This window comes from Mustela lutreola, chromosome 7, assembly GCF_030435805.1.
Source record: "Mustela lutreola isolate mMusLut2 chromosome 7, mMusLut2.pri, whole genome shotgun sequence".
In the NCBI taxonomy this organism is placed as follows: domain Eukaryota; kingdom Metazoa; phylum Chordata; class Mammalia; order Carnivora; family Mustelidae; genus Mustela; species Mustela lutreola.
In genome coordinates this window covers 116,447,049-116,468,375 of record NC_081296.1, presented here as the reverse complement: position 1 = coordinate 116,468,375, position 21,327 = coordinate 116,447,049, and the positions used below count along the sequence as shown (strand labels likewise).

Below are 21,327 nucleotides of genomic sequence, written 5' to 3'. Positions count from 1 at the left end.
ATCTGACATTTTGTGTTTTGTATGTACTTACAGGTCATGTTCCTTGGGGAGCTGGAAGAAATATTGGATGTGATTGAACCCTCACAATTTGTTAAAATTCAGGAACCTTTGTTTAAACAAATTGCCAAGTGTGTATCTAGCCCCCATTTTCAGGTTAGTAGTAAAGAGAGGATGAACCGCAGTGGCCTGAGCAACAGATGTTATTTGGTTAAGTTTTATTTGTATTGAAAGACATGCCATGGGCACTAGCTGCTTGTTTTTTATTTGCTATTTTCTCATACAATAATAATTTTCATCGTAACCACCTTTGTCTTGAACATGTGCAGTATGACAGCTCCTTTGATGGTGCTTTCTGCCTAGTAACTTTAATGCTCATGATCACTCTACAAGGAGAGTGTTATGATTTGAACCCCGAAGGTTTAAGTGGTAAAATAACTTGTCTCCAATAAAATGGCTGAGTAAGAGGTGGACTGGTAGGATTTATAGAATATAAGAGAGAATGCAAAATAAAGCTTAAGAGGCAAGGAGAACACGCGTATATAATGTGCTAGATGCTTTTCATACCTTATTTATAAATTTCACATTATCCTACGAGGCTCTGCCCTCCCTGCTCACCCCCAACCCTGCTGTTTTCGAGACTCAGAATGATTTGCTTAAGAGCCGCAAGTTTCCTGGGGAGTGAAGTCAGTTAGGTGTAGCTTCTTGTGAAAGCTGGTCACCTTCCATGGCACCACTCTGCCTCCCTGTGGCCACTGGGGGCATCACAGGGAAGTGAACCTGACAACCTTTTTCTCAACTGGGGCTGTTGTTGCAGAACGTACGCAGGAGGGAAGGGGGTGATCTGGAGTGAAAGAAAACGGGTCACGTTTTCTGTCCTTTCGCAGTCTAACTGAAGGTCCGAATCACAGACTTTGAAAATTAACTCTCCATATACTGCCTGCTGATTCGAAGGATGGTTCATATTGTCGTTGGTAGCAAAGAATCCCACAGCTAACGAGATAGACTCAGCAGTGGGCTTTTCCCCAAGCTCTGGATTGTCTACCTCACTTTTCAGTTTTCATCAGGAGGTTTGACATTGTGGAAAGCAAAGAGCAGAAGCCCCCCCAACCCTTTCTTTCAGAAATCTCTTTTAAGATCACCAGGGAGGCTTAAATGATGCACAGAGGCTTAGAAAGGAGACAAAGTGTCTAATAAGCACGGCTGTGTCCACTCAGGCTGCTGTAACAAAATACTGCTGACTGGGTGGGTTATTAACAGCAGAAATTTATTTTCTTGTTTCTGGAGGCTGGAAGTTTGAGATCAGGGTGCCATAGCACAGTTGAATGAGGCCTCTCCTTTGAGTTGTGGTTTTCTTGTATCCTCACTTGGCAGAAGGGCTAATGGTCTCCCTGGAGTTTAATAAGCACTAATCCCATTCATAAGGGCTCCAGCCTTGTGACTTCAGTACCTTCCAAAGCCCCCGCCCACCAATACCATCATCTTGGGAGATTAGGATCTCAACATATGAATTTTCTGGGGACAGAAGCTTTCAGATCACAGGAGGCTTCTATAACAAAACACTATAGACCATGTGGCTTAAACCACAGAAACTTATTTCTCACAATGCTGGAGGCTGTAAGTCTGAGATCATAGTGCCAGCCTGGTCTGCTTCTGGTGAGGGCTCCCTCTGGCTTGCAGATGGCTGGCTGCCTTCTCACCGTGTCCTCACATGGCCTTCCTTGGTGTGTGTGTGAGGAAAGAGAAGATCTCCCTCTCCCTCCTCTTGAGACCACCAGGCCTGTTGGATTAGGACTCTGCCCATATGACTTCATTTAACCTTAATTACCTTCAGAAAGTCCTGTCTCTCATATACACTCATATTGGGGATTAGGGCTTCAGTGATGAATTGGAGGGGACAGTTTTATCCATAGCAAAAAGAAGAGAGAATTTAAAATTATTTGGCCAAAGTAACATTTAGAACAAAAGAAAAGACAGTAAAAAGGTTCTTCTTTATCCATTTGTTAAGTGTTCGTTGGCACAGCCAGCAAACATTTTTTAAGTGACACTCTGTGTAGCCACATGCCTTTCATTCCTTGCCCCCCCGGTGTGGCATCAGGGTCAGAGGTCTCCAGTCAGAGATCACACCAATGCGCAAGGACGACAGTGGTCCCAGGAAAGTAATGATTCTGTCCTGATTCTGCTAATTTCTGCTTTGCAAATAAGCAGTGCCTTTCCTCTTTAAGGGGCTTTACTGGATACTGATATACTCTCTGTAAGTGATTTTGCATGGCAACAAACAGATACACATGGCCTTGAGGCAGGGGCTTACCTACTCTGGGCTCATTTTCCTCATTTGCCAAATGGAAATAATGGTCCTTACGCTATGTGTTGGTTGTGAGGATTAAATGAGATAATATGTGAAACACTTAGCACAGTGCCTGACATAGGGTAAACATTCAGTAATGATTATTTTCTTTGTACTCTCAGGGTCTAGTGCCTCATGGTCCCAGGATTTTTTTTTTTTTTTTAAACAAGTTCAGTAATGTAAGTGGAAAGGCTTAATTTCTCAGAGTCTCCTGGTGGGTACATCTTGTACCATGTCATTAAATTAAATTATTAAATTTAAGTTTAATTTAAATTTATTAAATTAGAACATAATTTCTTAATCTGGATGAATGAACAAAGCCACTCTTTTTTTCTTTTTCCCTTTTAAAAACTATCTCTAAAAGGAGATCTTAACTTTTATGAGATTTTTGATTTGACTGCTTTTTAAATTTTTTTTTTTAAGATTTTATTCATTTACTTGAGAGAGATCGCAAGTAGGCAGGGAGGCAGGCAGAAAGAGAGGAAGGGAAGCAGGCTCCCCACCGAGCAGAGAGCCCGACGTGGGGCTCGATCCCAGGACCCTGGGATCATGAACCGAGCCAAAGGCAGTGGTTTAACCCACTGAGCCACCCAGGCGCCCCGATTTGACTGCTTTTTAGATTGTTTAGGTTATTCTTTTTGAGGTCTTCCTTTGAAATCACAGAGTCCATTGGATAGCATGGTGGTCAAAGAAAAACGGATCGGAGATGGCAAGCAATTGTGTGTAATGTCAGTGTCTCTGAGTCCAAAAACTGAGTGACTCCCATCCGGCTTACCCAGTTCAAAGGAAGGGACCGGAAATAAACTTTGGAAAGAGTCTGGTCACTCATCTTTGAGTCCCAGTTTTCACCTTCCTAACAGGGTGACCTTGTGAGGGTATTAGTCTCTCTGAGCTTCAGCCTCTTTGTCTGTACAGTGAACCCAAGGGCACCTAGTTCTGGATGGCGGTGAGGACGGCACATTCTGCCTACAGCCCCATGGCTGGCCAGAGAAGAAAGGTGCTTAGTGAATAAGAATGTTCTCCAGAGATGAGCAGCTGGATTTTCCCAAATACCAGCTTTGTGCTGGTCCCTTAGGGTGATCGGAAGTGTGTGGGATGAAAGAAATGAGCCATAAGAGGGTTAAAGACACACGGACAGCAGTGTGCATCTAGAAGTGGAAAAGAGTTGTTTGGAGTTCAGGGGCTGGGTGGGGAAAATGTGGAATCAGATGAAATGGGCGCTATAAAAAGGAGGACATAAAGAAATAGGCAGGAAAACTTTTTTCCTTCCCCCAATTGATGAACCACTTTAGAACTTTCTGAAACTGAAATCCACAAAAATGTAAAGTGTGATAAATATTTAACTTCACATTTGATTGAATGATATAAAAAACAGTCTTCAAATTATTTTTGTTTGGAGAGATTTTTGATTTTGCTTTATCAGTCTTTTTCTCTCTCTTAATATTATTTTTCTTTTTTTTTTTTCAAAGGTGGCAGAAAGGGCCCTGTATTATTGGAATAATGAATACATCATGAGTTTGATAGAAGAAAACTCCAATGTCATCCTTCCCATCATGTTTTCCAGTCTTTATAGGATTTCAAAAGAACATTGGAATCCGTAGGTTTTCAGTTTCTCCCTTCTTCTCTCCCTCCCTTCCCATTCTTCCTCCATCCACGTTCCTTCCCTCTCTCCCCTTTCCTTCTCTCTTTCCCTGCTCCTCTTTTGCTTAATAAAAGGTCTTGAGTGCTTGCTATGTGCCAGATGCCGTGCATGCTGGTAACGATTGGTAAAGACAGATACATGAAAATGCCCATCTGTTAGAAATTCACTGACCAGTGTTAGGGAGACTCACAAGCAGATAGTTGAACATCACAGCATTTAAACAACACTGTCTTGTAAAGTATCTGTTTACTCGAGGGGTTCCTGATTTGCTTGTGAATGTAGCAGAACTATTTTGGGGATCCTCTGGAGTGAGAGGAGGGGTTTGTGGATATTGGTGGGGCAGTGATGCTCAAACCGAGTCTTACAGGAATGCGGCAGGTGGATGGGATGGGGGGGCCCTTCGGTAGTGTGGGGCTCTTCTTCACATTAGAAGGCCCCAGAATGTAACAGTCACCTGTCAGGTTCTGAAACATGTGAATCTGAGAGGGCTAAAGTACCTGATCTTTTGGGGAGGATGCTGGAAGATGGGGTTAAAAAGGGGAGTGCAGCGCACGTGCACCTTCACCAGTGGAAGATAAGGAAACACTTAGGAGTCGTAAAGAGGAACATGCTTGAATTGATTTGCATTTTAGCATGATGCATTTTTTAAAAGCCAACTCAGTCATTGTTCATGTTGTCTCCAAATTTGCCAAAGTTTGTTACTAGAACTTGTAAACAGTGAAGACTCATCATCTAGGTCACCCACTCCTCTAGGTCTTGAGGACCTAGAGAGTGGTTCTGGCGAGGGTCTTGTCACTGCCCAGTGTGCTGTATTGGCCCTTCCCCACCTGCGCCCATTGTCCATGAGAAGGTCATTCACCCCAGCAGAAGGGAGCTGAAGTTTTCCTTTTAATGGGCACAGGGCAGAAGCAACACAGCAAATACACTTACGTTTTGGAAGCATCAAACCCACAGTTTATTTCTCCTATGGCCTAACTTACCAGTGCTTTCTTCAGCAGCATTGATTGCAAGTTTGTAGCAAAGAGTAGTAAGGCACATTTTTGCAAAGGGCAGTATTTAGAGTCTAGTCGGAAGATACCAAGCCTGTCATGGTCACAGTCCTCATGTTGTCAAGAGTTTATTCTTCCTCTTGATAAAGATGTGCTGCCATTTTGGCCATTTAGCTGTTTCACAGCTAATGGGATCCATCACCAGCTTGCCAGTCACCTTACCAGAGTATGTGTTGGGTCCGCAAGGAGACTTAGCAGGCGTGAATGGACTGAAACAAATCACAACTAGAAACTTAACGCGTAGTAAACTACCCAGCTTACAGAGGTTACAGAGGTTATATGAATAACATATATCTTATTTGTTACCATGAGAACAGGTTTTGATTTTGATGAATTATGTGTATTATCACTTTCAAAATAAAATTCTAGGGGTGCCTGGGTGGTTCAGTCAGTCAAGCATCCAACTCTTGACTTTGGCTCAGATCATGATCTCAGCACTGTGAGGTCAAGCCCTGCTTCGGTCTCTGGGTCTCTGCGATGGGTGTAGAGCCTGCTTTACATTCTCTCCCTTTGCCCTCCCCTGCCCCCTTTCTCTCCCTGCCCCCCCCCCCATGCCTCTCTCCCCATCTCCCTCTTTAAATAAATAAATAAGTATAATAAAGCATTCTGTGCAAATTTAAGTCTCTAAGGTCAGTCCTAGCACAGGTGCTCCTTTTTAGGGTGAAGTGGCTTTATTTTTATACTTGTCTTCTTACTAAATGAAGTTAACAAGTGCCCACAGGCAAGTCTATTCTGGGTACCAATAATTAGAAGGGCAAAATTAGATTTTTCTTTTTCTGATCCTGTCAACCCCTCAGAAAGATATCTTGCCTAGAATAGTAAAGAATAGAACTCTCTTGATGTGGAAATGAACCGTAGGTCCTTTCTAGTTGTTCCAACGGAGAAGGGATGGAGATACTGCAATACAAGGAATTCGTTTAGACGCAGGTGGTGCTCTGGCTTTCTCAGTGCACCTCCCGTTATATAAGACTAACCAACACGTTCTCTTTTCTCTGTGCTTCCCAGGGCTATCGTGGCGCTAGTGTACAATGTGTTGAAGGCATTTATGGAAATGAACAGCACCATGTTTGATGAGCTGACAGCCACATACAAGTCAGATCGTCAGCGGTAACTTTTTAAAGCTTTTTTGTCAGCTGTGCATAAAACTGTTGAGTTCTTTCCTTGCTCTTTGCTGCAGTTGCCTAATTGCACCCGAAATCCTAAGCAGCACAGTTTAATTTATTTATATGTTCATTTTTGCATGCTCATTAGCTGTGTCTTCATTAGCATGCCAGGAGGTAACAAAGTATCATTTTAAGAAAGACTACTTTCCTCCTTCCTTTCCATAATGTTTCTCTTCTGCCTCAGGGTTAAGGGCCTGGCATGTCACGCAGATTTCCCGGATGTTTCCTGCCCCTGGGGGTGGTTTGCCCTTGGGGTTCACTCCCATTCTGAACTTATTTGAACTGGAGTTGGGGGCAGATCTTGTGTAATTTACCCAGCAGCAGGAGGGGTAAGGCACCATTTTTGTTTAGTTCTTTGGCCCAGAACTAACTTACTGCTCCAGAACACAAGTTCATTAGGATTTAAAGGACAATGAAAAGAATATGGAAGTAAAGAGTCTGGTATTCTAGCAATCTTGAAATGTTTGAGACCAAAAAGAAGGAAAAACCAGTTGAACTCTTTACATAAACACTTATGGCTTAGTAAGGCCTTTCTTGATTTCATTTACATGATTTTTCAACTTTGTTATTTCTTGTTCAACATGTCCAGCTTCCCAAAAGATGTTGTCTTGGTTCGTTTGGTCTGCTGATAACAAAATATCACCAAGTTATGGGTAGCTTTTAAACAACAGAAATTTTTATCTCTGAGTTCTGGAGGCAGGAAGCCAAGGTCGTGGTCCTGGCCTGGTTGGATAAGGGCTCTCTTTCTGATTCTTAGCCAGCCCCTTCTCACCGTGTCTCAGGTGATAGAAGAGGACAGTGAATCTCTGTGGGATCTCTCTCTCTTTTTTTTTTTTTTTTTTAAAGTAAGCCTAGAGCTTGATTTTTTTTTTTTTAAGATGTTATTTATTTATTTGACAGACAGAGATCACAAGCAGGCAGAGAAGCAGGCAGAGAGAGAGGAGGAAGCAGGCCCCCTGCTGAGCAGAGAGCCCGATGCGGGGCTCAATCCGAGGACCCTGAGATCATGACCTGAGCCGAAGGCAGCGGCTTAACCCACTGAGCCACCCAGGCGCCCCTGTGGGATCTCTTTTATAAGGTCACTAATGCCAATCAAGAGGGCCCCAACCTTATGACCTAATCATCTCCCAAAAGTGCAGCTGCTGAGCCCATCATGCAGAGGGTGAGGATCTCAACCTAGGAATTTTGGGTGGGACAGGACACAAATATTCAGACCATGGGATTGATACACTTGGCGACCTTGAGGAAAGTCTAGAGAGCTTGTTAATAGTTGGGCTTCTGGTTTGGCTTGGATCCAGATGCAAATGTCAGCTTTATGTATTACAAAACCATGGACTTAGAAGATCCCAGGGATGTGTATGAGTGTTCATACCCAAGGCCTTGCTGAACCTCCTGATCAAAGCTATCTGTGGTCGCCTTGCTTCTTTGCTTTGCCTGATTTTGCATGTGTTACTTGCATTTTACTGATAAAAAGAGCAATGAGGGAAAAGATTTGGTGGCGGGGTAAAGGACTATCACAGTGATTTTTGTTTTTTTTTAACAAAAATTACCAGGATCTGGTTATATTGAAGAACAATTTAATTATGGAATTTGGCAAGTGTTCAGCTATAGACAGAAGAAGTTGGGATATTTTATACAATATTGGAATAAGTATCAGTTATGGGATATGTTGTACCATACTTGTAATTTAAAGAACTTTTAAATATTTACAGGTGTTGTTAATCATTACATTTGTAACCCTCCTCGTGTCAAACTTCAAGTCTTTAAAAATGTTATCTAAGTAGAGGAAATAAAGAACACATTCTCATACTGTGGCATACCATTAAAAAAGAGTGTGTTGTACATAATGTCCTTTCTCTTTATAGCAACCAAAAACCCATAATGATTATCCTAGTCAAAAAGGATTAAATAAAAATCTGTAGAGTCCAATTAAGACAAATGAAGACCTTATTTCTAAAATATTCAAATGAAATTAAATTAATATTTATTGAATTTCAGTGGTAAAACTGTTTTCTGATCATTTATCATCTAAGCTAAATAGATCAAATTTTTAGAAAAGGGACTGTTGACCAAGGGGTCCAAGAATAGACAGAGCAAAGTTGATTCTGAAGATCTAGTGTATTAGAGCGACTTATTGTGAGTGGACTTTCTTAATGAGAGAAGGATTTTTTTAAGTAAGGGTAGTATTTTGTCAAATGAGCTATAGCAGATTGTACTGAATAGACAGTTGGCTTCTCCCTGGATGTGAGACTAGGAAAAGAGAAAGGAGGGATTTATTTGGTGCTCTTAGAGAAGAAGTACCTGCAGGAGTTTATTTCTAGATGGCACCAAATTGAAGTGTTCCGGTGTAGATCAAATTTTTTTTTTTTAAATTAACATATAATGTATTATTAGCCCCGGGGTACAGGTCTGTGAATCGTTGGGCTTATACACTTCACAACCCTCACCATAGCACAGATCCTCCCCAGTGTCCATAACCCAACCACCCTCTCCCCTACCCCGCTCCCAGCAATCCTCAGTTTGTTTTGTGAGTCTCTTACGGTTTGTCTCCCTCCCGATCCCATCTCGTTTCATTTTTTTCCTTCCCTATCCCCCAGACCCCCAACTTTGCCTCTCAAATTCTTCATATCAGGGAGATCATATGATAAGTCTTTCTCTGATTGACTTATTTCGCTCAGCATAATACCCTCCAGTGCCATCCTTGTTGTTACAAATGTTAAGATTTCATTTCTTTTGATGGCTGCACAGTATTCCATTGTATATATATACGTTTTGTGTGTGTATGTGAGTATATATATCTATATACACCACATTTTCTTTATCCATTCATTTGTTGATGGACATCTGGGTTCTTCGCATAGTTTGGCTCTTGTGGACATTGCTGCTATAAACATTCGGGTGCACATGCCCCTTTGGATCACTGCATTTTACCCACTAGTGCGATTGCTGGGTCGTAGGGTAGCTCTCTTTTCAACTTTTTCAGGAATCTCCATGCTATTTTCCAGAGTGGCTGCACCAGCTTGCATTCCCACCAACAGTGTAGGAGGGTTCCCCTTTCTCTGCAGTAGATCAAATTTTTATACAAATCTGAAAATAGTGAGTGGAATAACTAGTGCTGTTAAGATACCTATGCCAACATTTGTGCTATGTGAAATTGAAATTGGAAGAGAATTGACAGTATCCCTATCCCTAGCAGGACAGTGTGGTTAAGCTTTAAAATTCCCACCTACAGGGAGAGAGAAAAGTAGGAAAGAATGGGATGACAAGTAACTATTTCAGAAATATTTAGAATTTTTGAAGATGAAGTTGTCAGTATAAAAGATATTTAGCAACTCAGCATAAAGTTCATCTGGAAGAAAAGCCCCACAGGATAAATTTTATTGAATGCCATAAAACTTTTGATCAAAGATGCGACTGAAATGTTTCAGTAGCAAGATGAGGAGTGTTTTCATGATGTCAGCACTTAATTTAAACTTCAGATTAGGGCAGAATGAACCTAATATATGTTTAACCTGTGTTTTAGTTGAAGAAAGTTCTTAGGCCCTTGCTTACCACCTTCTTTTCCATCCAAATGAAAAGGTTGTCAGTGTTCCATGATAATGTTTATTTAGACTTAGTATTTTTCCTTTACCAAGAAACCAAAAATGATTAATTTAACCAAACAGCTTACAGTCAAGAATCTGGAATTCATAATGATGGGAGGATCATCTAATTTTGTCCCTGTTGCTCTTTAAAATATCATGTTTCAGGGTCAAAATTACCCAATAGATAATCATTTCAAAAATTGTTAGGGGCGGAGAAGAGCTGATTTTAGGGAAACAAATGCTACTGGGGCAACAATCTTCCTCGTCTCTGCAGGTTGGTTTCTTTTGTAACAAAGTGGATCTCCCCAGTGGAGACCCCAGTGGTCTCCAGCAGTGACTGGGGTGACATCTTTAGAGCAGTATAATGAGACCAGATGAGACTCAGCTTTCAATTCCATAAAGAAAAGTCTTAGAAAAGAACTTTACTAAGAGATGTTGTAAATGAAGATTTGCATAAATGGGCTAGGAGGACTGATTTTCAAAATGTTAATTCTTACCAAGTTATAAGCATGATGTAATCCTAAACATCATTTGAATTTTGGGGGAATATGAAGAATAAAGTCTAAACTTCATCAAGAATTTGCCCCCAAAAAGGAATAGCAAAGACAACTTGTTCACTTACTAAAATGCATAACCAAGTGGCTGGCAATTCAAAGTGTTATTTTGATGGAAAAATGGCAAGTTAATTGAACAAAGCAGATATGTGTAGGTATGTGCATAATAAAAATAAAGAGCCCAAACTAATGGGATGGGAATTAATTAACCAATGAATGGCTCTGGGAAGATTAACCGTATGGGACAAAATTATACTAGACCCATAAATCACATTTTATACCTACATAAATTAAAAGATAAAGATAATTTAAAGAGAAATTTAAAAAAGGAAAGCATAAAATATAATAGAGAAGATGATTATTTAATCTTGGGATGCAAAAGACCTTTTAAGTATAATAAAGGAGATTTTGCAAATACAAATTATACAACTTAGTTGAGAAAAAAATCAAATGTAAAATTAAAAGGCAAACAGCAAACAAGAAGAACATTCTTAAACCGAGGAACTGTTATTACACTATATAAAAATACTAAACAAATGTTTACTAAATGATGTTTTTGTTGGTTAAATGTACTGTTCTGAAATCATTAGGGAAAAACAAAGCAGATTATTTTAGATAATAGTAAAAGAAAATGATATTACCTTATTGGAAATAAATGCTTTAGATTGGCCATTCAAAAAAAAAAAATTGTTATGGCCTTTGAAATTCATATTATGCATATTGTATTCCAGATCTCTGAAACTAGTTCAGGATACAAGGTGTGAATTGCCGAAATAATTAATTATGAAATGATAATATTAGTTATTATATTTTACATAATTAAGTATTTCCTCTGACTTATGGAATGGGAATGTAAGATTACTTAGGTATTTCTAGAGATTTTTTTTTCAGGAGAGTGGATGAATTAATTTATGTTGATATCGATTTCAGATAATTTTTTTAATAAATTGGTGATGACATTAAAAAAATGAGGCTTTGGAATTGCATGTATTGTATGTAAATCAGATAAACTATACGAATTTATATGTTTTACTTAACCTATGTGGGCTTTCCTAAGTAAATATTGTATTATAATTGAAGTTAATTCCTTGCTGGGTGAAGTAGCACAAGGACCATATCCCCCATGCCAGAGAGGGCATGAATTATATGAATTTATAGATTCAGAAATATTATCTGAGTCTGTTTAGTGGATCGTCACAGTATGAGAAAGCTAAGGACAGCAGTAAATTATTTTTAATAGGAATTGACTTAATTTACAGTATAGTCAATATATATTCCTCTATTTTATACTTTCTACCTGGTTGATGTTAAAATTAACATCCTTTCTTTTATAAAACTATGCTGATCTAAAATGTCCTTGACAAATAAAATTTGTTGACCATATTTTGGACATTCAGTTTTTTAGTCAAATTTACCAGACAGTGAAATCTGAAAATCTGGAAATTGCTAGTCAACTTGATATTGAACCAAATTTGAAGGCTTGGAACATTAAAAATTTGATTCATAATAATGTAAACAATCTTTCCAGATCATTAAAACTGAAATCACAAAAGAACATTTCATTTGGTCGTATATATAGGTATAAAATAAATAACTTGAATTTTGTGGTTTATTAATACTAGTAAGAACAAGACTCTGCTAAAGAGTTTAAGACACTTAGTGTAAGGGAAATAGAATACTAAACGGGAAGTGTATTTTCTTGACCTGTGACTTTGTATTAGTATCATCTCTAGCATTCCCTTTTGAGAAACTATTTGGAGACAGAAAATTAAATTTTAACTAGATCCCGTGTAAAAATCATTTAATGTGTCTTTGGATCTCGAAGATTACAGATACGTAGAAATGATCCTCATTTTTGTTTTGAAGTTAATTTTCATTAATAAGCTAAGTATATATAAAGGGCTATTCATGTGAAATCTTAAAATTAGTCCTGTCGTCTCTTGCTTAGTACATTGATACTTCTTTTCTGTGCATGTAAGTATCAAGGGGGAAAAAAAGCAAGAGAAGAACCAAAAGAGAAAACACCCATAAGCTTAATGCCAAACTTTTCAAAGACTACTTGTGAAACGTACATGGGGGAAAAGTATGTCAAAGGGGCAGTATTGTTAGATAATCTTTTCTGACTTTCCTAGTTGTTTATCTTATATTCCGTTTTCTCCCCAGTGAGAAAAAGAAAGAAAAAGAGCGTGAAGAACTGTGGAAAAAACTGGAGGATCTGGAATTAAAGAGAGGGCTTAGACGTGATGGCATAATTCCAACTTAACAGAAACAATGACAGCAACATCACTAACCTGTGGAGTCACACATTTATGTAGTAGAAGATGGAGCAACAGTTTTCTGTATTGTGCAACTTTGCAGTAGATTTCACATTTGTTTCATTATTACAACAGCACTGTATATACCTGTCTCTAAGTAATGGAAAAAAAAAATAAGGACTTCAATCCAAAGTTTGGACAGTAGATGGACTTCTCAGAACTTTGCAAACATGATCATTGTTCTAACCCTCTTTAAAAAACAAAAAAGCAGTCTTCAAAGATCTGTTGATGAAATTGCTATGTTAAAATTCTATTATCAGGAGTTCCTTATTTATCCTTAGCAGAGAGTATGAAACAATTTTCAAATGTGAACAATCTTAAATTTAGCTTGTCTTTCTGCTAAGCTGTTAAATGTATTTATAGTAATGGAAGAAAAAAAAAAGACTGTCATTTCCTTATAAGTTTGTATAACATCTTCCTCTGGATAACTTGACTGTAACTTAACATCTTTTCCTTTTGCACATCTTCATGAGTTGAATGTCCATGTGGAATGGGGCCAGGAATTGTAAAGGTCCCTGATAAAAGTTTTGTTGGCTGGAGTGAACATCTTTCCAGTAACCAGGTAGTCCTGGTACTCCTTTAGTTTTAAAATTAGGAGTAAAAGAAAAGAGGTGATAAACATAGTAGGGAAGGGAATTTTGGATTCCTGCATCAATTTATGGTGAATCCAAATCAATGTCTTGAATCCTTTGAAAACAGGCACTGGGACATCATAGGCTTCAGTACCTGACCAGTATTAGTTGCATACATCATTGAGCACACACACCAGAGATGTTCGAGAAATGTCAGAAAACATCTTTTTGGACCATTTTGTAATAAGAAAGACAAACACTAAACAGTACAACCATGAAATTGATTGCCAGGATTGCGAATCTAATTGGGAAGAGAGTTGAGCAAACAGCTTGGACTGTTTGGAGTTGTTGCCTTACTTTTTAATATGTATTTATAAAGTATTCCAGCAAAAGAGGATGTAGCCTCTGGGAAAAAACAAACATATTACAGTGTTTTTTGTAGATTCTCGTTCTATATCTCATCACAGCGCCAGCCCTGTTTTTAGCCGGAAAGGATTCAGGATAAACATTACTATGCATTCTGAATTGGATGCGTATTCCTAACTACTGTATTTGTTACCAAAAGTGGTTCTACAAATGCTACTGAAAAAAATCTGGAAATCCCTAATGTCCTGAGTATTAATAATAAAGTTTAAAAATGCTTTTCTATCAAAGGTGCATTGTGACCAAATTGTTTAAGAAAAAAATGAAAAACAAAACAAAATTTAGGGCTGTATTATACATATACCTTATTGGCTCTCTGCTTTGTATTTAGAAGAGGAATCTGACATCTTGGGGAGATAAAATGCCGATGAAATTTGTGTCCAGTATGTACGTACCTGATGCAGTTGCGTTATTATGTACTGAAAGATAACATGTTTTGGAATTTATTTTCAGGATGGTTTAGCTTGTTATGGACGTGGCAGCAGTGAGTTGATAATCCTAAACCATCACCTCCAGCAGTATTCGTGGCATAGAGCTGATTCTGTGTTCATGTACTGAATTGTGATAGTAGCAAACATGAACATACGAACTGTTGTTGCTCTTAATAGAAATATAATATCAACATGGACTTGTATATTCTCTTCCTTCCACTTAAATATAAAGTAGAATATGCAGTTTTATTGTTTCCAAGGAAAAGGTGGTGGGGGGAGCCGCTGACCTTTCTCCCCTATTAAGTGTTTCAGGATTATCAGGTCACAGTTTGTGCATAAAAGTCCACTAAGGATGGATATTGTCATCTCAGTAACTTTGTAAGACAAAAAAAAAAAAACTTGGCTATGTGAATTCTGAAAAAGAAACAGCAGTAAAAGAGTCATATGTAACACCCAACACAACATGGTTTAATGGAATGAAGAGATTTTTTTTTTAAAGAGCATTAATGGGGATTCAGTGTGAAGCTGGCAGGGGCTGCCGAAATGAAACAACTTACTTTAAAAGTGCCGGAGCAAAGGTGCAAGTTCAAACACTAAAGATAAAAAATAAATTTGTAACAAATCATCTCCTTTAGCCCTTTTGATTTGAGCCCGTTAGCTTTGAGTCTGCATTACGTTTTTGACAGTATAAACTTTTGTTTGCCATCAATTCATCTTTTTAGACAAAATACATTAAAGTCACAGGTTTATGAAATATCTCTGCCCATTACCGTGAAATGCAGTCATTTGAAATGAGAAAGACGAGGATCCCGTTTTGCACCTTTCCCTGACCTCCACGTTACGGTGAGGACTGCACAGATACCCTTGATGTTAATTCTGTATTTTGATCATTCCAAACTGAGAAGAACAAAGCCAAATTTTAGACATATTTACAGACGCAATTATAAATATATGTCTAAAACGTATAGGGCAACTTCTGAGAAGAAACACTGTCTTTGCTTTTTTAACCGAAAGTGACAATGTGACGTTCGTCATGTTGTGTCCGGTGACGCAGAATAACTGAGGTGATCTGACCGTTGCACTATGTGACATAGTTCAGGCTGTACTTGCTGCATTTACAGCAGCCCTCTCTCCCTCTGTCCTTTTCCACATTTCTGCTGTTGCTGCAACTTGAGTTCATTGTGACAAATGCATCTTTGTGTTATATTTTGTTCGCTTCATCATTTCCAGAACTATATATAAATATATTTTTTAAATAGCAAATACTGTAGTTAGTGAGTGATGGTCACTCCAACCTCATCCCTGCCATATTGGTTTCAGGGGTAGGATAAAGAGTGTCTTTGGAAGAACAAAACAAAACAAAACAAAACAAAACAAATCCTGTGGTTTAGAGTGATGCTGGGGCCTGGGTTAGGGGCCCCCGAACAACCATGTGAGTGAACTGACCCATCTCTTCCTTTGAATCAAGCATGCATTCCTTTTCTCATTGTGCAAGTGTCCCCAGTTGTTTCCCTTCAGTGTTGAGTTTTCGTTCTTTTAAATCTTATTATATTTTGCTCTCCCTGACATCTGTTTTTTATAAAATAAAATAAAAAATAAAAAAAGTAAGAAATAAATAATACCCTCGATGCCACTGGATACTCACAAGCAGGGTTATGCTCCTTCATCTTGGGCTTGCTTGCCTAAATGGAAGGGTTTAATTTATTTTGTACCTCCTATGCGTGAGACAGTCCAGGGTGCAGAGCCAGGAACTGCTTGTAATTGCACCTGCTATACTTACATGTATAGCCCTAGGCTCAAACACACTATGGAAAGAAAAAAAAAAGTATATTTAGAGCTTTAAAAGCTTTTTTATTTTTTTGTGGGGATTGGGGTGGGGTGGGAAAAGGGAAGATGTATGGATGTTATTGGCATTTTTAAGTGTTCAGAGTTTTTTGTGTTGTTTTTTTTTTTTTTTTTGGTTTTGTTTTGTTTTTGTTTTCCCCCTCGTTTTGTTCTTTCCCTTTAATTAGGTGCACTGAGCTGGCCCAGGAAAGGAAGAGATTTCTCTCTTTTGATGCTATAACCAATGTGATCACAAAGTTACGTCACCCGTAGCAAAAGGTGGCACCAGACACGATCAGTGGTGTTTTATTTGCACATCAATATTTTTATTTTTCTATTCTGGCTCAGCTGCTTCTCTGAGTGAAGTTAAGGAATGACCCGCGAAGGATATCTGTAGTAGGCATATTGGCAATGCGTTTTATATTTCTCGGTATTTAATTTTGAAAACCTAAAAGGATTGTGCGTCTTGAGAGAAAGTTGAGGAAATTTTGATCTAGTGGAATGTTAATTTGTGCTGCTTCTTGTGCACGATAGCGGCAGTAGTATCTCTTGGAAATAAACATCCCATTTGATGATGTCTATGAATATAGGTTTCCTTTTCTTCCCTCCCTCCCTCTCCCTCTTTTTCCCCCTCCCTCCTCCTTCCCCGCCCTCTCCCCAAACCCTTTCCTTCTTCCTTCCCTTCCCTTGGCTTTTTGTTTTTTTTTTTTGAAATCACTTATTGTAAATAAGTTGTAATCCAGACCTCATGTATCAATGGGGAACTTTCAAATATAAATATTATCAATACATTTTCTGGTTGTTGTCTGATTTTTGATCAAGGTATAATGAGAATGACATATCCATTGCTTTTGGTTTGAGAATGTCGCTTTAGCTTTATAAATCTATTGGTATTTTAGTATTTCATTGTTTTAGCAGGAGAGGGCAGCAAAAGTTTATTTTCCCTGTTAGAAATGCTGTGGTTCATACTGGTTTTAAATTTAATTGTTTGTGTGTATGTGTGCGTGTGCGTGTGTGTGTGCGTGCGTGTGTGTGTTTCAAAGAGCATCTGTTTGTGGGTAGAGATTAAAAATGAAACATTTTTGATATGAAAAATTGCATATGAAAATTATAGACTGGTTCATCCAGACAGTGAAGAGTTCTGATCCACATCAAAGTTAAAATGCCACAAAACAATCTTACAGCTCTGGCTAAAATATGCTACTTCCTTTTCAAACACAACAAAATGCAAGCTGGGTCTTAAACACTTGGAATTGAAAATGTCTTTCTTTGAAAATGATTTACTTTCGTCCGAGTGGTAACAGAAACAAAAATGAAGGTGCTCCTGAAGAGAAATGTAACCTTCCCCTTTCACAGACATGTGAGAGGTTCTGTACTGCGGGTACATCCTAATAAAGAAGCAGTGAAGAGTTTTCAGGCGCCTGGCTGTGCGTGTTTGTTTGTGTTGTCTCTGACCCCCGTCGCCTTTTGAACCATATGACTCAGAGATTCGATCAGTTTAGCTGTGAGTTCAAGGCTTGTGAGAAAACCAGTTTATGATTGGGGGATGTAATGTTGGGGAGTGGTCCAGTGTCTTTTGCTGTGTGACAAACTACTCCAAAACTTAGTGGCATGACCCAGCCGTTAATTGTTTTGTTCACAGATACACAGTTGGGCGGGCTTGGCAAGAACATCTTGTCTCTGTTCCTCAGGTGTCAGCTTGGGTTTATCAAGCGAAGCAGGAGAATTCACTTCCAACGTGGCTCCCTCACAGGGCTGGCAAGTTAGTGCTGGTTGTTGCCTTGGGGTTCAGCCAGAGGCCTCAGTTCTTAAGACATGGGTCTCCCTGTGGCTCTTCTTTGGGCTTCCTCATAGGGTGGCAACTGGGTTCTAAGAATGATTGCTCTAATAAAGACTTGAAGGGAAAATTGCCAATTCTTTGAGGCCTGGGCCCAGAGACTTTCATGGCATCACTTGTCATAATTTACTGGTCAAGCAAGCAGTCACAGGGTCTGCTTAGATTCAAGTGGAGGGGACATAGACCTCACTGTGATTGTGACAAGAGGAGTGTCGTCTTTAATCAGTGCTTTAAAGCATTTGTTTAGGTGTGATCTCTCTTGGCTAATTAAATCACATCAGATTTGGAACTATGTAGAGTTAGTGTTGCATGCTTAGACTCCAGAGTTGGGGAGAGAAAAATCCTTGTAAATTCAGCAAGTTTGTATTTCAAAACGTAACCATATATAACGTCTGAAGATCACCCTGTTGGCAAGTTATAAGAAGAAACTGGTAACAAAAAAATTTTTAGAGTTCAAAGAAATCTAAGTTCATTTCAGTGGAATATCTGTCTAATACTGCCTCCTGCCTGTAAACAAATATTTATAATAATGGAGGCAAAGTAAATGTATAATCCCAATTCCTGTCTCCCAGATTTTTCATATAGTAGCATATCCTGTAGGTTTCTATTAGATCAAGTCACATTGGGTGTTTTTTTTTAATTGAGACTAAACTATGGGATAGCTTGGGGAAATTAAAATTTAATTTTTTTTATGATACGTGTTCATTATATTATTCTTTAAAAAGGCAGATTAAAAACAATATATCTTGCATAGCTCCGTGCTCCTCCCCAAGCCCTGAAGTCTGCAATAAGATACGTGCATTTATTGGTGGATTGGTCAGTATTTATTGATTGGCTCTGATTATAGTCTTGCCCATACTCTGATGTTCAGATTTTCTGTTTCTTTATTCTCTAGTTCACCTGTTCTGAGATCATACTCGGAATTATTCGTGTAATTTGAGCCAAACTTCGCTGCTACTAGGTGATATGAGACCTTGGAACCAGGATGGATGTCAGGCCCAGCCCCCTGCCTCCTCACCAAACTCACAGGCAAGATGTCTCTGGCCGGAACACCCAAAAGGAAGGCTGTGGACTTGGAAATCAGAGCCCCTTGGGAATCATTTGGGTTCTGCTACCTTTCAACTGTGTGACTTTGGAAAGTTTCTTGATCTAACTAAGCCTCAGTTCCATTTGTAAAATGCAGGCAAAATGGTGCTTATTATATTAGATAATATGTATAAAGCAATTAATGCAAAGCCTAGTACATGGTAAATGGAATTATTACCTGCAATAGAAGTTATTATTTATGGTAGTAACTTAAATATGGATGAGTAATCACTATAGCTGTCATTGATCAAATCTGTATGCCTTATATTGTGGCAAGCATTTTATATTCATCATTAGTTTTTTACAACAATCCTGGGGTAGATGTTATGCCCATTTTATGGATAAGGATAAAACAGCTGAGGTTTAGATATGTTAAGTAATCTTTCTGAGCTCACACAGCTACCAGGGCTTAAAGGAAGATTCTGACTCCAAATTGATCTGAACAGTGATCTCTGTACAGTAGGATGCCTTCTTCTGAGGACACACATCAGGTTTTATGCCCCATAACGTAAGACTGAAATTTACTCTCTTTCAAGAAAGAACTGTATTTTATTCATCCTTGAATTTCCAGTCACCACCCTTTCTGTTCCAAGAGCTACCCCAGACTTCTGTATCACAAGTTCTTCAAGTTCTTAATCGCAACCCATCCACTTGAACTTGAGTAGAAGACGAGATTATCAGCTACCAGCTTCTTCAGTTTTTTACTCCAACTCATGCACTTAGATCTTCTAGCACCTGTATCCGCGGGCTTCTCCCCAGCACGCTAGTCTAATCTTGGCTAACTACCTCTTCACAAGGCCCTGCATTCTACTCCTTATCTTCTTTTGCACTGTCAATTGTTTTCTCTTAAAATTGTTGTTCGAAAAGCAATATTGTATTCTCAAGGAAACTAATTCAGACATTCTCTAAAGGCATAAGATAAAAGTCTAGCCCTAAGTCCTCAGCCTCTTCCCTAAGGTAATTACTACTCAAATTCTTTTTTTTCTTTTCTCATTTTTGGAAAACCCAACTTTAATGAGATGTAGTTCACATACTATAAAATTCACCCACTTAGAGTAAGTGAGTCAGTGTTTTTAGTGTATTTAGTTATGCAGCCACTACTACTCACTTTAGAATCTTCTCATTACCTGAAGACTAAAACCCCTCAAACTCATTAGCAGTCACTCTCCATTCCTATGTTGTCCCTGCCCCACAGCCCCAAGCAACCACCAGCTATTTTCTCTATAGATTTGCCTATTCTGTATTTTTCATATAGATGGGATCCTTCAATATGTGGTCTTTTGTGACTGGCTTAACTCTACATGTTCACAAGGTTCATTCATGTAGTGTGTATCCAATGCTTCATTTCTTTTTTCTTTTTTTTTTTTCCATTTCTTTTTATTATGAAGTCATATTCTGTTTTGTGGATTTACCATATGTCATGTTAAAGGTTTTTTTGTAGTCTTCAAGAAAACTTTTAATGTGCGTCTCAGCATAATTATGCTCTTAAAATCTTAACATTTTATTCTGGTAGGATCACACACATTGTTCTGCCTTTGTTCCCCCTTCTGCTCAGATTTTATTAAGAAACACTTGGACCATGCAGCCATAGTGAGAGAATCTGAGTGAACGCCATATATTCACCATTAGCATTTTACCATGTTTGCATTTATCACCTTTGTACCGGTTTATCTTTTATCTACCCATTAATCCATTTTATTTTAAAAATGCATTTCAAGGGTCCGTGGTTGGTTCAGTCAGCTAAGCATCTGCCCTCAGCTCAGGTCATGATCTCAGAGTCCTGGGATCGAGTCCCACATGAGGCTCCCTACATGACGAGGAGACTGCTTCTGCCTCACCCTCTGCCTCTCCCCCTGCTCATGTGCTCAGTCTTTCCCTCTTTCCTCTCTGTCAAATAAATAAATAATCTTCTGAGCATGGAGCCTGATGCAGGACTCAATCCCAACACCCCAGGATTATGACCTGAGTTGAAGGCAGATGCTTAGCCAACTGAGCCACCTGGGCACCCCAAATAAATAAAAATCTTTTTTTAAAAAATACATTTCAATGTAAATGATAGACCTAAGTAAACTTTCCTCCTAAATACTTTAGCATGTACATTAACCAGATTTTAATATTTGTTCACAATTGTATTGTTTTGGGGTATAATTTACATACAGTGAAGTGAGTTTTAAAAAATCCATATACCTGTATAATCTACATTCTTTTTTAAAAAATATTTTATTTATTTATTTGACAGAGAGAGATCACAAGTAGACAGAGAGGCAGGCAGAGAGTGAGAGAGGTGGAAGCAGGCTCCCCGCTGAGCAGAGATCCTGATGCGGGACTCGATCCCAGGACCCTGAGATCATGACCTGAGCCGAAGGCAGCGGTTTAACCCAGGTGCCCACTGAACCCACTGAACCACCCAGGTAGCCCCTATAATCTACATTCTTATTAAGATATAGAACACTCCTGTTCAACATAGTATTAGAAGTCCTAGCAACAGCAATCAGACAACAAA

General features: G+C 38.8%; 1 protein-coding gene across 3 annotated transcripts in view; it reads left to right on the top strand.

The window, feature by feature from the left end:
* The window catches only part of PPP2R5E (protein phosphatase 2 regulatory subunit B'epsilon), a 148,099-nt gene extending 130,786 nt beyond the window's left edge, over positions 1–17,313 (top strand). For 2 of the 3 annotated variants that reach the window (XM_059182271.1, XM_059182270.1), the window contains exons 11-14: positions 34–153; positions 3,814–3,941; positions 6,041–6,142; positions 12,500–17,313. In XM_059182271.1, coding sequence (XP_059038254.1) covers positions 34–153; positions 3,814–3,941; positions 6,041–6,142; positions 12,500–12,599 — 450 coding nt within the window. In that variant the 3' untranslated portion in view covers positions 12,600–17,313. The remainder of the gene's footprint in view (positions 1–33; positions 154–3,813; positions 3,942–6,040; positions 6,143–12,499) is intronic. The other variant, XM_059182272.1, reaches the window with a different exon arrangement.
* Positions 17,314–21,327: the final 4,014 nt, after the last annotated feature.